Source organism: Tamandua tetradactyla, chromosome 12 (assembly GCF_023851605.1).
Source record: "Tamandua tetradactyla isolate mTamTet1 chromosome 12, mTamTet1.pri, whole genome shotgun sequence".
Taxonomy (NCBI): domain Eukaryota; kingdom Metazoa; phylum Chordata; class Mammalia; order Pilosa; family Myrmecophagidae; genus Tamandua; species Tamandua tetradactyla.
This window is the reverse complement of record NC_135338.1, coordinates 84,572,958-84,587,510: the sequence shown is the minus strand read 5'-3', so window position 1 is coordinate 84,587,510 and position 14,553 is coordinate 84,572,958. Positions and strand designations below refer to the sequence as shown.

At 44.1% G+C, this 14,553-nt stretch overlaps 1 protein-coding gene across 2 annotated transcripts in view; it reads right to left on the bottom strand.

The window, feature by feature from the left end:
* Positions 1–14,553, bottom strand: part of ADAMTS17 (ADAM metallopeptidase with thrombospondin type 1 motif 17) — a 345,591-nt gene that overhangs the window by 63,606 nt on the left and 267,432 nt on the right. For both annotated transcript variants that reach the window (XM_077124036.1, XM_077124037.1), the window contains 2 exons: positions 9,375–9,455; positions 793–950 (listed from right to left, as the gene is read on the bottom strand). In XM_077124036.1, coding sequence (XP_076980151.1) covers positions 793–950; positions 9,375–9,455 — 239 coding nt within the window. The remainder of the gene's footprint in view (positions 1–792; positions 951–9,374; positions 9,456–14,553) is intronic.

The window sequence follows — 14,553 nt, the reverse complement described above, 5'->3', positions numbered from 1 at the left end:
CATCCAAGTAGAGACTTTGGCAGGTAGTAAGGACAAACTGTGCTGCAATTACAGATGCACAAGCTGCTGCAAATCCTGTTCTTTGGAATGAGAAGGGGACTCAATCATCACGAGCTATCAGAGAAGTTAGCAACAAGAACTCCGGGCCCCTCACTAGCAAATGATGGTATTTCTTTCCCCGGAGATCTTTAAAATTGTTAAAAAAAAAAAAATGAATAACCAGATGCGTTAAGTGGTTTGCATGGAGTCCTTGTTTAGACAACAGACAAGAGACCACCTGAGAAGTAAGTAAACACTTAGAACCTAGTTCTCCCTCCTAATTGCCAAATGCTTGCTGCAAGTTGAGTCTGGAAACACTGAGTGATGTTGGTTTGGAAATAGAGTCAACACCTCATTTCCAAAAGGTAGTTTCCAATGTGCATAGAGAGACTGTGGGGGCAGATCTGTGCATCCTGCCAACTGATACAAAAACCCAGACTCTGAGTGCTGCTGTCTGCTCCAGGAGGCCAAGTCTCCCTGGCTGCCACATGGCTAAACATTTCCTTCTGGAGGCAGCTCCTTTTGGAAAGGATGGGAGTGCTGCCATGAAGAGCAACCCTGAGGCTGAAAGAGGTGAGAATTCTGAAGTATGTGGTGAAAGGTATTAAGGCAAGAAAAGAACAAGAGCTGAGACTAGGCAGCAGGCAGCTCTGTGCAATCCCAGGAGCCAGAATGTTGCTCTTTCTCCCTTCCTAACAGCCCTGGGGAGCTGGGAGATCTCTTGAGACAAACGAAGAAGCACAGTTAAGTTACCATCAAATGCAGTGGAATTTTGGTTGGTCCTTTGGCAGAAATTTTCTCCCACAGACCCCTTCTAACGTAGCGGAAGGTGGTGCCTGCAATCTGGAACTCCCCGGGGAGCTCTATCTTCCAGTCACTGTTGATGGATCTCTTGCTGGTGTCTTTGAGAGCTAGGAAGAAAATCAAACCATGGGATAAAGGCTGAGGGGCGGCAGCCTGTCTCTATAGGGAATCTGGGCTTCTCCAGTGGTGGTTCAGAGGTGTTACCTACCTGGGGAGAGGAGGAAGTTCTGACAGGAGAGGTCGGGAGCTTCAAGAGCCATAGGAATCGTGCATGGGAGAGCTGCCGTGAATAGTGCACCTTCCAACATGGCCTCCTGTCTCACAATCAATTCAAATAGTGGGGATGGCGGAGGGAGGATGGGCCGGGAGTGCAGACAATCACAGCCAGCTCACATGTGGCTGCACTTAGAGGGTACATGGTTTTCTCTCTGCAGAATTGATTCTGTTTTTGTGCATCCAAGGCTGCAAAACATGCTTTGCCTCGCGTAAAAACTCACTAATTCATTTTGCTGTTGCCTAGCGGTGGCTTTTTACGGAGGACAGCCTACCTCGAACGGTCCTAATGGAGCTGAGCCTCCCATGCAAGTAACGTGGAAGTTTCCTCAAGAAATCATTGCTGTTCTGTGAAACATTTGTGCTTTGACATGCAAGCACCCCGGTGTCGACTACGGCGGGAATGATCGGCAGTGGTTGGCGCTGGGGGCCCTGGCGCGGCGGGCCGGAGGTCGGTGGGTGCGCTCACTCACACTTGCACTGGGCGCAAACAGGTGGCGGAAGGGGCTGGGGAGTCAGCATTTTGCCGGTTGGCCAGAAGCAAGAGCTTGGCTTTCCATATAAGCCACATGCATGCTTTTTATCTGGAGTGTTTGCCAGGGACTCTTGTATGCTACGGTGGGAGTCCATGCCATTCTCGGGCACAGCATTATGCAGTGAAATTATGTTCCGTTTTTAAGAAACAGAAAACTAACTAGAACTTACTCTGGCATTGAGGAGAAGGCAACAAACGACAAGAGGTGACAGAATGTCTTTATGTCATTTCCAAAACTGAAGTTCCAATACCCTCACGCTCTGCATGTGTAGGTGGAGGCCTCTGTGCCCCAAACAGCTCTAGACTACTTTAGGGGACCTCTCAGTGCACAATAAAATCAGATTCTGTCCATTCACTCCCTGTTCTGCTTACTGAGGCCAGAAACAAGATGCCACACCCTCATTTAATTCAGATTTTTGAATGAGAATTGAAACCAAAAAGGGGTTCAGTTCACCCTGAACTCATTGATCCCCAAGCTAGAGGTTGGGACCCAGAGGTTCCATCCTAGTCACTCCATAGCCAGCTGGGAGATGCAGGTGGTCACTGGCCTCCATTCCCTGTCTCTAGCTCACTGTGTCCCAGGGCTCTCTCCTGCCTGGGCCAGCTCTCCTGGAAAACCCAGAGGAGCTGCGTACTCAGGACGCCTTGCTTATTGGAATGGCCAAGAGAAACTGAGAAGCTGGAAGGGCTGCCTTCCAGCCACAGGGACTTCCAAGTAGGTTTCAAATCCAGTTTGGTTGTGCACAGTGAGTGGGTGAGGGTTACAGGACTCTAGGGAATGCTTAGAAAAGGGAAAGCTCGACCACTTGGAATTGAAGGTGTTTCAAGAACTGCTGCCTGCTATTGAAATTTCCTGGCTACTAAAAGCAGGTGTACGGTGTGGGGCATCCATAATTGCTTCTTCTTTTTCCTCTCTCTACCGCCACCTGCAAACAACTACTTAAGGAACACTTTCTCTGGTTTAGGTCCTCTGTATGCTTTTACCCATTTAATCTTCCCAACAACTCCATAAGGTCAAGGAATAGTTTTCTTATTTCACAGATGAGCATATGGGGGCACAGTGAGGTTAAGTAACTTGCCTAAAGTCACACAGCTATGAAGTTGCAGAGTGGAGCCCCAAACCTAAACAGACCAAGCCCTGTGCTCTTGCCACTCCACCAATTTCTATTCCCATGGTCTTGAGGTTATCCTCTCAGTCTAGATTTTTGTGACAAATGCTGAAATGTGAACACGTAAGACCTGTTCTTAAAGAGAACAAATTCCAGGCTCTAATCACAGTAGGGACTCAGGTTCCATGTACTCCTATGACAATAAGGAACCCTACAGATTTCCCAAGCATCCAGGGAACTAATTATCCAGACTGCCTTTGGTTCACTGAATCCAGATTCAGAGGGTACAGATGTTGCACTGTTCTGTGTGTAGGTTTGGAATACTGCTGCTTGTGCATGCAGATACCTGGATTTAGGAACTAGTGTAGGCTGATGGGAAGTGGCAGGCAGATAAAATGAACAAGAAGGCAAAGCATAGGGAGCAGCAGCAGCAGCACCCCCCACTCATCCCCTCACCCTCCTCTGAGGGCCTCCTATAAGTGGGGCCTGCACAATCCATTAGGGCCCGGGGCTAAGGATACAGACCCTCAGGGAGCTCACATTTTTAGAAAGGGGTCAAGTGAGACAATGGATAACACAATACAGTCAAGCCCTACTATAGAGCTAAGTCCAGGATCCTGGTGGGGGGTGGGTAGGTGAAGGTCTCCTGAGATGGGCACTCTTTGTGCTGAGCTTAGAAGAAAAGTAAGAGAAGAGGCAGCTCGCCATTGTGGGAGATGGAGTGGAGGTCTGCCTGTTGCCCCTAACCCTTCCAGGAGATGGCTGAACTTGCCACGATCAGTCTTGGGGTGTGGTGAGCAGAGGAAGGCATTGAGCTGTGTGAGAGCAGTAAGAAGACAGTGATGAAATATGCTCTTCAGAAGTTTGGTCGTGAAGAGGAAGAGAGAGAGGAAAGTGGCCACAGAAAGATGGAGAAGGAGAGAGAGGCTTATTAATTGCTATTATTATTAGGACAGAGGACACAAGCACGATGACGTCTCCAATAGCAGTTCCTATAAGGCTGTATGCGGACCCCAATCATGCTTGGGCACCCCGTAGAGCCAACTTCCCACACAATGAGAAGAGGGATGCTTGGGAGGTCCCTATCCTCATCACTGTCTGTGTACACCCACTGACCCTCACTCACAATTGCTGACCATCTCCCACATCCACTGACCATCAGCCACATCCAATGGTTGTTTCCCATATCCATGAACATCACCCACATTCCATGCCTGGGCCAGACCATTGTGAGTCTGATCTTGTTCCAGTCTCATGGCTATTGTGAACATCAGGTGTATGTGCTGCCCAGCAGCGTTTCTCCTTTTTCAAGTAATGGCACCCTAATTTTTCTTTGGAGATATGTTCTTTCTCATGTCAGGCTGGCCCTTCACTCCACTTGACCCCAGGGATGGGCCCATCACCTAGCCCTAGCTCGGGAGAGTCCACCTTGGGAAGAAGCAGCTCTCTTCTTTCTGTGATGTAAACCTAGATCTCCCAGCTCATGGGAAGAGGGCCACAGAGTGAAGTCAACTCAGAAATAACAGTAAAGCCAAGTCAGAGAGAGACTGTTTGCCATGACGTAATTTTAAGCCCCTTGATCCAGCAGTGCCTGAAGCTGGTGCTCAGCAGTGAGAACTGGATCTGGCTTTCCCTTGTGCCCTTTGCCATTTGTTTTTCTAAATACTAACCACGATAGGGGTAGGGTAGGTGGAGAAGGAAAAATACTATTATAGACTCCAGGAAATCACCTCCCAGGATCCTAACTAACTGTTTTCTGGCCTCTGCTCCAGTCCTGGATACTAATGCTTCTGAAGAAGAGGCTCTTTCTCATGCAGCCTTGTTTGTGGATTTCCCTGGCCCTTTCTACAAGATGCTTTAAGTGACTTATAGAACTATAAACTGAAAATTACCCCACCTCCACACCTAACGTCAAACATCTGGGAGGTCGAGAGTGGGTAGGACTGGAAAAGTGCAGGAGGGCACACCTGGAGATGATAATAAAATGGCCCAGCTCCACCACTGCTGAGTGTTTCCTTGATTTCTAAAGAAGCTCTTAGCTTTGGAGATCCTGGCCTGAATCTAATGAGTCAGTGAAATCTCACACTATCACAACTTTGCATGGGGCAGCAAATTAACTTTGTGTGTGCAGAGATTGCTTGCAGGCCTCTTAATAGGGCCATGAGCTCCCAGGCTTTACCATCGTCCCTTGACCTGTTCTCGAAGAGGCTGCCATCCTTTCTTGTCCCAGAACAGCATATTTATGTTTCGCAGTCAGAGGAAAACACAGAAGCAGAGTTAAAAGTAGGAACCCAACAGGTCCAAAAGGCTTCAGGATGACTCTGAGCACTGTTTGCTTTGATGTGATGGATTTTGTCAGCAAGATTGAAAACTCACCGATGGCTATGGTCCATGCCCAGAAAGCGGAACGTCCTGCAGAATTAGAGTGTCTTACATTCCTTCAGTAGAGCAAGACTTCAAACTCGGAGAGTCTGCTGGATACCAAGATGATTTTTCACAATGAGTGCATAGGTTCAATGGGGAGTCCAGTAGAAAAGCGTATGGGGTGGTTGCATCAGCTCCCAAGAGTGGCTGAGAGCTGACCACCTCCTAGGCCACTCCGCAGCAACTCTGGGACTCCCTCCAACACTGCTGTCTTCATGTCCTCAGTGACGTTCCACAGGGAAGGTTTGCCAGGAGCTGGTGAACTTGAATGAGTCCTTTCCAATGCCCTGTATGTACGTTGTATTTTTCTTAAAGGAAGCCCTCCCCCTGTCCCTGCAAACGAAATAAGTTTGGGGCTCCACGTGGTCCTACCCCTCTAAACCTAAGGCATCAATGGGTACATTTAAGGCCTTCCTCTGTGAGTATTATGAGACTAATTGGTTTGTATTTGAAATTAGATTTTTAGACCCAGAAAGGACTCAACAGGGGCTATTAATGTGATTACAGAGGCTTTAATTTTACAGGCAAATAACAGAGTTATGAACGAAGGGAGTTTCTGGGCAACTTGATTCCATCCTTGATGCCTGAAATTCTCATTTGCTGGGGAGGAGACTTTTCACTTTGCTGGTTCTGGGCCAGAGGTTGGATATTTTAAAACAGTGTGTGGACTATAACAGTGCCTTCTTTTGTGCATTTTGCTTAGGAGCCATTGGAAGCCTCTCAGCAGTTGGAGAGAGGCTCTCCCACGGGCATCAAAGGAGGCCGGGTGAGTACTTTGCAGAAAATGGCCCGGAAGCTGAGGCCACATGTTGAATGCCACTTTCCATCCTGGCCCGTCCTTGGATATTTACAGATCCTCGCAGGAGTTCCAGGTACTGTGGGAGAAGACCATGGGCCATTCCAGTGAGTGAGTAGGGGGCGTTCCTGGTGCGTTGTGTGTGTGTGTGTGTGTGTGTGTGTGTGTGTGGCGGGGAGGGGGCTGGGGGTGGGGCACAGATGCTCTTTCCAGCTGGCTGGAGGCAGGTGTGAGAGGTTTGACCTGCTGCCTGCCCTCCTCTGGCAGAGAGCTGTGCAGCAGAGGGGATTCTGCTTCTCTCTCTCTCTTGCATTTAACTGGGAGACCTGACCCACAATCAACCTACTTCTAATCCTGGCCTGGAGCCAGCCCCTTTCATTTCTACTCAGAGTAGCGCCAGCTCTGTTCTCAGCTATGGATACAAACTGCAGAGGCATTTCCTGTTCCAGGTGGTTTTGAGCAGAAAGCCAGCCAGCCAGTCAGCCAGTCAGCCAGCCAGCCAGCCAGCCAGCCAGCCAGCCAGCCAGCCAGCGTGGGCTGAAGGAAGGTGGGGTGAAAATTCTTCAGGAACTGCTCCCAGCAAATTTGAGAGTAATTCAAAGTTACACTGGGTTGGCTTCCAAAGCACCCAGCCCTGAGTGGAAACGAGGCCTCTTTGAACTTTAGAAACCTAACAAGCATGGACCACCTTCAGGCTTATCCTGGGTTCACACGCCAGGTCCTGGAATTCTGGGATTCTGGTTTTTTAAGATAAGGGGAGGAAGGTTCTGGTAGCCTCCCATAGAGGGTCAGTGCTCCTGGGGAGCTGATGAGTCATCCCAAGACATTAAACCCAGCTCCCTGGGATGGAGGTTTGCTTCTCTGAAGCCCACACAGTTATTGGAGCAGCCTAGGGTAGGTTTAACCAAGTGTTCTCCAAAGAAAACTTTTCTCCATCAGTTGAGGTCTGGCCAGGATTGAACACCTTGGAGCAAGTCTGGGAGGCTCTGTGGCTCACAGAAGATCAGATTTGGATTCCAGTTCAGTACCCACTAGCAAAGAGGAGTTTGGTTGTGCTACTGAACCCCTTGGACCTTCAGTCTCCTCCTTTGTGAAATGACACTCTGGAGTACATTTGACGGGTTTGGAAGTGGGGGATTGGATTTGAGATCAGGTCTCTAAACACAGCTGGGACTCAATGACTCGGAGCTATTAATGTTGATGTTATTGCTATTATTTGTTTTGTGGCCTTTAAGCTTTGGGAGCCCGAAGGGAAAAGCATGAGAGGGAGTTCCTCTGGACACCAGCCACTATTGCTTGATTGGCCCAAAAATGTGTTTCAGTGAAAAGTTCATTTTTACTACAGGAATTACAAGTTGAAGAGTGATCTAAAGAATTCTATTCTCTTTTGTCATTCTTATACTGCCACTGAAAGGTGGTGATAAAATTTCCATTCTAGTCAAATCCCTAGGGCTGGGGCTGGATTGGGAAATCTCATAAGCCAGAATTATATGCAGGGGCACCTGCTGCCAATAAGTCAAACTTGAAACTTAACCAGGTCTTGAAATACAGGGATTATGATTTTTGAGTAAGATAAGGCATCAATGGCTCCCTCAGTGTCCCATGGAGGCCCAGTGCTCCTGGGGAGCAGAAACTTCACGCCAAGGCAGGGGAGGGCAAACGTATCCATCAGGATGGATGACTTCTGGGTGTGACATTGGGTGATGGGCCTTCTAATCGAGCACTACTGAGGTTGTCCCAATTTCCTCAGGTGGGTGGGTGGGTTGGGGGTAAGGAGGAAGACTCTTTGATGACTTAGTAAAGAGCCTGGCACCCCCGAGAAGCTGTCAGTAGCTGCACAAGGCCTTGTCTTAGAAAGCACGGAGAAGCGTTATTCCAGTTGTAGAGCAAAGCCTGGGACAACTGGGGACAAAAGGTCCAGATGGGCTGGCTGCTCAGTCCCGAGGGGGAAGAGTGGGTGGCAGCAAAGTGAGAACGCTGTGGACACGGGGACCCACAGAGAGCTGGGGTGCCATGAGCCCCATGTGCGGGTTGGGAAGCAAGAGCTTCCCCTGCTCCCACCTTTTCCCAAGGCAGGTGTGCAAGGAGTGCCTTAGTTTCTCTGAGTGTTTCTTAACTCTTATATAATAAGATCGTGTTCTTCATTGTAAATATGGCTATTTGAGATTTGTTTCATGTCTGTCTTGTTAAGACTATGTGTTTCCTGAGCACAGAGACTTATTTCAACAAGAGACTTGGATTCTTTTGTGTGGTCTACAAAGGCAGGGATATGAAAAGTGGTAACTTTTTAAAAAAATCAGTGGTAAACGTTGAAATAAAGGGTTTTGGGGGTAACTTCAGTTTAGTCCAAGTGACTTCTTAAATTTGCAACCAGAGATCATGTCTAATGCTTTTTTTCCCCCATCTTTGATAGCACCCTGCAACATCGACTGAGAGATTATAATATGAAAGAATCTCAGGAGAGGGGCACCTGGTTAGGAGATCGGCCACCTCCAAGGGGAAGTTTAGTCCGGCACAGGGACACAGGTTGAAGACCGGCCGAAGGATAAAGGCTGGGTGAGGGGCTCCATCCTGGTGACTTGGGAACCCCTGGCTGCCTCCCAGGGCAGTGTTTGCTTCTTCCCACCTGCATGAAGAACACTTGGCATTGAGCCCAGCATCCCAGCTGACCTGGTGCCTGAATACCAGGTTGGACTGTGCTAGGGTCAGTTGGGAGGTTGGAAGTGAAGCTTGGGACACTCTCAGAGGGTCTTCTGTGGCTAAGAAGGGGTTGAGCTGAACGATTCTTTTCAGGCACTGAGCATGGTTCTAAGGCGATGAAGATGGGTGTGGAATGGACCCAAACCCTTGTCCAGGAAGACCGAAGGATTCATGTCTGGAATCAACACAGGTGACCAGCAGGAATCTGGGCCACAAAGGGCTTCATGAAAATCAATTTTTTTCTGTTAGATTTAGGGCAGTTGCTCTTTTTCCAGCTAAGTGGGCATCCCCAAAACCACTAAGAGCCCATAAGAGCTTCCTGCAAGTGAAGCTAAGGGACCCAGGCTGCTCAGGCAAAGGCTGCCTGGCGTTACTCTGGGGGACTTACTCTTTCCCCAGTTTTTTTTCAGAAAGCAAAGTGAACTTCCTTTGCTCTGTCACATTCCTTCCCGCCCAAAGCTGGTGTCCCCCGCCCCCCACTACACCCCCCACTTTGGGGGTGGCTGTACTTCCGCCACGTATGACAACACTGTTTGGTCCATGTTGAGTACTTAACTGCGGCACAATTACAACACAGGTGTAAATGATAATCAGAGAGAATGCTGCAGAACCGAATTACCAGCCTGAGAATGTCACGATGACTTCTCAGAAAATACATTGTGAGCCAAGTCTTTTACCAAATTGTGGCTTTTACCCAGAAAACTGTGGGCAGGTTTATCCTCCACCACGCGAATCCTCCGAGCTCCAGCAGGAATGATCGCAGCTTCGATGTAACCTGCAGTGACAAGATCACACAGGTGAACCACACCTCCGCCCTCCGCCAGAGGCCCAGGCAGACCCCCTCCCACATCTCCCTCACCATGCCCTCCATGGTGGTTTAGAAACTACAGGCTGGTTCGGCTCTGAGGAATTCAAAAGGCGAACTAACAAGGAGGACATCTTTTTTCCATGCCCAGACCTCCTGGCTGCCCACCTTCTAGAGAGTTCCACGTGCATCAAATTCTCCGGTACCTGCCTGGAGTGGGGGAGAAGGGTGCCTTCATTCATCTACGGGAGGGTCCTTTGCTCTTTGCTACATTTTGAACTTTCTATGAATCTGAAAGCAGATGCCAAGCAACTTCCCATGACGAAATGGTTGTCTTAAGACACCACGCTCTGACATCTATGTCCACTTCCCTCTGGGCATTTCTGAACCAATTTTGGTTACAGAATTACAGTGTACAGTTTTGCCCATTTCCTTGATGTTTTATAAGAGGCGGAGGCCCTCTGGGGCCAAGGCCTTCCTCTGCCCGTTTTCTGAGCCCCCGCACAATGCTCAGCACAGCAGGCGGGCAGTGAAGACTCGGGGAGGGAACAAATGCGGTGGGGAGGAAGCCGGCAGTGGCAGATGCTTGGTTGATCCGGCAGTTATGTTGATAAATGAGCCCAGTATTATGGTGAAATGCAGGCTGGTAAGCATTTTGTTTTGGTTTTCATTTGGGGTTTAGACCAGGGAATCATGTGCTTGCATTAGCAATTCAGTGATGATCTCAAACTAGATTATGAATCCTATCCCTGTGGTTCCCAAATGTGATAATCAGAATCAGCAAGGGAGTTTTTTTTTAAATTAGAGATTTCTGGCCCAACCTCCCAGTGATTATGGAAATATCTACTTTGAGGGGTTTATTCATTTTCTTACAAGAAGATGACTATTTTTATTATAAAAATGGTACATGATTATTATTTAAAAACAATTCAAATAACATAAGGGAGGAAACACTCCACCACACAAAGAAAACTACCCCTGAGAAAGTAATATGTTGGTGACCATGATTTCCAGCATCTCTTTATGCTTATAAATATGCACACATCATCTCTCTATGCATTTAAACATATGCATCATTTTTTTGAATTGGATATTAAATTTGCTTTTAATAGATCAGGATACCTTTAAAATAATTAGAATCCCACTAGGCAGTCTATGCCCAAGGTACAAAATGCAAGTTATAAAAGGATATAGCAGAAAGCATATTGATCATAAAAGGTATAACATCTATATAACATAACATATAGTACATATATATAGTGTATATATATACACACACTAATACCAACCTCCTTGTCAAACACGCTTATAATTTCTAATAATTTGTATATGTTGGTGGGGCTTCTATGTAGCTAACTGCATCACCTGCAAATCATCTGCAAAGAAGACAATTTTAGTTATCCATTTCCAATCTTTACACCGCTAATTTCTTCTTATTGTTTCACTATTCTGGTTGGCACTTCGAAAACCATATGGTGTGTAAAATAAAATTGTGAGCATCCTTGTCTTATTCATGATGTTGATTAGTTTTTCCACTGAAAATGATGTTTGCTGTGGGGATTTGATATGTATCATTTATCAGGTTAAGGAAGTTCTCTTTTATTCATTAAGCATTTTTAACGTGAAGTATTGAAGTTAACCAAATGTATCTTTTAATCTATTAAGATGATCAAATTGCTTTCCTTCCAAACAATACCATGCCTTCAGAGTAGTTCAACTGCATTCAGGCTTGTTGTGACTTTGTGATATGTTTTCCTTCTTCCTTAAATCCACTAGAAGTTGTTTTAATGGAGGTTTCTCAGTTATTGGAAATGCTCTGCTTGTCTAGAAATGTCTTTATTTTGCTCTTAGTTTTGAGAGAGTTTTTTGGGGGGGTGGCATTTGATTCTAAATGCACTGTTATTTTCCTTTAACATTTGAAAGATATTTATCCTCTGATTTCTCGCCTCCCTTACCGATGTTGAGAAGGCACGTGGCACCCTATCATTCCCTCTTAAGTGGGGTGTCTGTCCGTGGGCTTTGATGCTCTGAGGTTTCACTGCAACGGCCTGAGGCACGGCTGTCTTTTGATTCGTCCTGCTTGGATTACTATCATGCTTTCTGGATCAGATCTGCGGGTTCATGGTTTTCATCTGTTTTGTGAGATTCTCAGCCCTTGATCTCTTCAAATACTGCCTCCGCAACATTCTTTTAGGATGTATGTGCTATTCTGTATCTCAACTTTTTTTTTTCACGTTTCCCACTTCCTTTTCTCTTTCTACAAGCTAGCTTGTCTGCTCATAATTTTATTTCAACAAATCAATTTGTTTGTTCACAAAGGTCCTATCTTTCAAAAACTTTGATCTGTTCACTTCTTGACAATCTTATTTTATGTTCACCTTTTGTTTTCTTTTTACATCAGCTTTATGGTGGTATAATTAATAAACAATAAAATCCACCAGATTTAAGTGTGCAATTGGATGAACTTTGACCAATGTATATAGTCATGTAACCAAAGCGCATTTCCCATCCCCTGGAAAGTGGGCTCCTGTCCCAGGCAGTGCATACTTTTCTTTGTGACAACATCCCTTCTTCCTTTAAACATTTTATAAGGACTGTTTTACATTCTGCACCTGATGATGCCATAATCTGTCATCTTTGGGGCTCTAAAATGATTGTTTGGTTAAATTTATAAGTTCATTGTTTGATACTAATCTTTGAGAATTGCACATGGGGGAATTTTTCCTCCAGAAAGAATTATTTCTGAAGCTGGAAACCAGGCACACCGCTGACCTAGGACCATTTTTGCCCTACTGAGGGACAGGCTGAGCTGGGAGGATCCTAATGGGGGGGGGGGGTAGACAACCATTAGCATCTGCCTTCAAACCACCCCTCTCGGGTGCCACTGTCTTTGGGGACCTCCCCTACCTCTTTTGAGACCAACAATGGCTTAGAGTGTGTTCTGTGTAGCACAGGACAGCAGGAGGTCACTTCGTTACTTAGCCATAATCCCAGAAGATGAACTCTCAGGTGGGTTTTTTAAATATATATTTACATTTAAAACTTGGCCTCATCTGGAATTCATTTTGGTATAAGGTATAGGACAGAAATTCAATATCATTTTTTTTTTCATTATGACTCTCTGGGTATCCCGAAACTATTTATTGAATAATCTAGTTTTTATTAACTAAATCTTGTATGTATTTGGGTCTGTTTGCAGACCTTTTGTTCTTTTCCATTAACATCATTTCAGGTTTTTTTTTTTAAATGTTGTATGGCAGGGTCACATTTCATTCTTTTTCCATGTGAATATCCCGTTATTGCAGCACCATTTGTCGAATTTTTGTTTGTTTGTTTTTTCTTTCTACTGTTTGCTTGTTTTTTGAAAAGTGCATGGGCCGGGAATCGAACCTGGTCTCCCACTTGGCAGGCAAGAATTCTACCACTGAACTATCCTTGTACTCCCCATTTCAGTCTTTTACTAAAGTAGTGCCATTTTGCTTTAAATACTGTGGCCTTATAATATATTTTGATATGGTAGGAGTAATTCACTTTTATCACTCTTCTTTTTAAAAATTTTCCTGACTGCTTTTGTTTTCAGTCTATTTTTCATAGAATATTTAAAATTAATTTGCTGAGTCTAAAAATCTTCTTTTAAATTTTTATTGGTTGTGTAGATTATTTTAGGGAGAATTAACATCTTTATGATATAAAATCTTTATATATAAGTAAGGGGTATTGTTTAATTTTCTTCAAGTCTTCCTTTGTGTTTCTCAAGGAACTCTTTAATACGGTTCTTATAAAATTTATGGTACGTTTATTCTAAGTTTGGATGTTCGCTTCTATTATGAATTGGATCCTTTCTTCTAATTTATTTATTTATCCATTTTTCACAATGCAAATGCAAAACCAAGACTTTATTATCAGGATTTTTTAAAATGCAACATTTATTTCATAATTCCTGGAACTGTAAAATAGCTTTTCTTTTAATTTATAGAATCAACAGAAGTACTTTAAATGTCAATTATACAGGCTGAATGTGATTTAACACATAAGCACCAAATATCTGAAAGTTTGCAAAAATTATTTAAATATGTAAGATGCACATACTCATGGATTACATTCAGTTTAAAGGAAGAAACTACTGAAAAGCTCATTAATTTTTAAGAAATGTCTGAATACCTTTTAACCTGGTTTACAGCAAAATAGCAAAGAGTGTTTTTAGTTTTCTATAGAAGTCATTTAAAATTTAAAATTTAAATTCAAAATTTAGGTGGTGCCTTATGTAGTGAATGGTAGTTTGATCATTAAATTTGTTTACATTCCAGTTTAATATATTTCAGATACACATTGGTACTTAATGCCCTAAAAAAAACAAAACCAAACAAGAACATACCTTGAATCATTTAGTGGACATCTGAAACTAATTAAAATGTTAGATCTCTTGTATATTTTTATCCAATTTATTTTTAAGAGATACTGATCCTTGTATATTAATTTTGTACCCAGCCAATTTATTGAATCTTCTTATAATTTATAATAGTTTTACAGATAATTCTCTTGTTTTTTCCAGATCTATAATAATGATGATGATGACAGCAATAACATCTGCCATAACAATGATTTTACTCTTTTCAAATGATTATGGTCTTATTTATTTTTCCTTTCCAATTACATTGGTGAATACCACCAGAAAAATGATAAATATTAGTGATGAGAATACACAACTTTGTTTAGTTTCTGATTATAACAGAAATGCTTACAGTGGTTCCCAATTGCATATATTATGGGTTTAGGGTCATTTATATATAAATACAGAATGCACTATATAATAATATCTCATATAAAATATGGTTTACATTACAAATAATACAATCCTATTAAAGAAGTATGCACTTCTTCTCATAATAAGAGTATTATTAAGAACATAATCTGAATTTCAGCACATGCTTTTTGGGCATTTAAGCACATGACTATTTCAGTTTCGATCTATTAACATTATAATGATACATATTCTAATACTGAACCACCTTCACAGTCCCTGAACAAAACTTACTTGGTCACAGTATATTATCCTAATAGGCTGTTG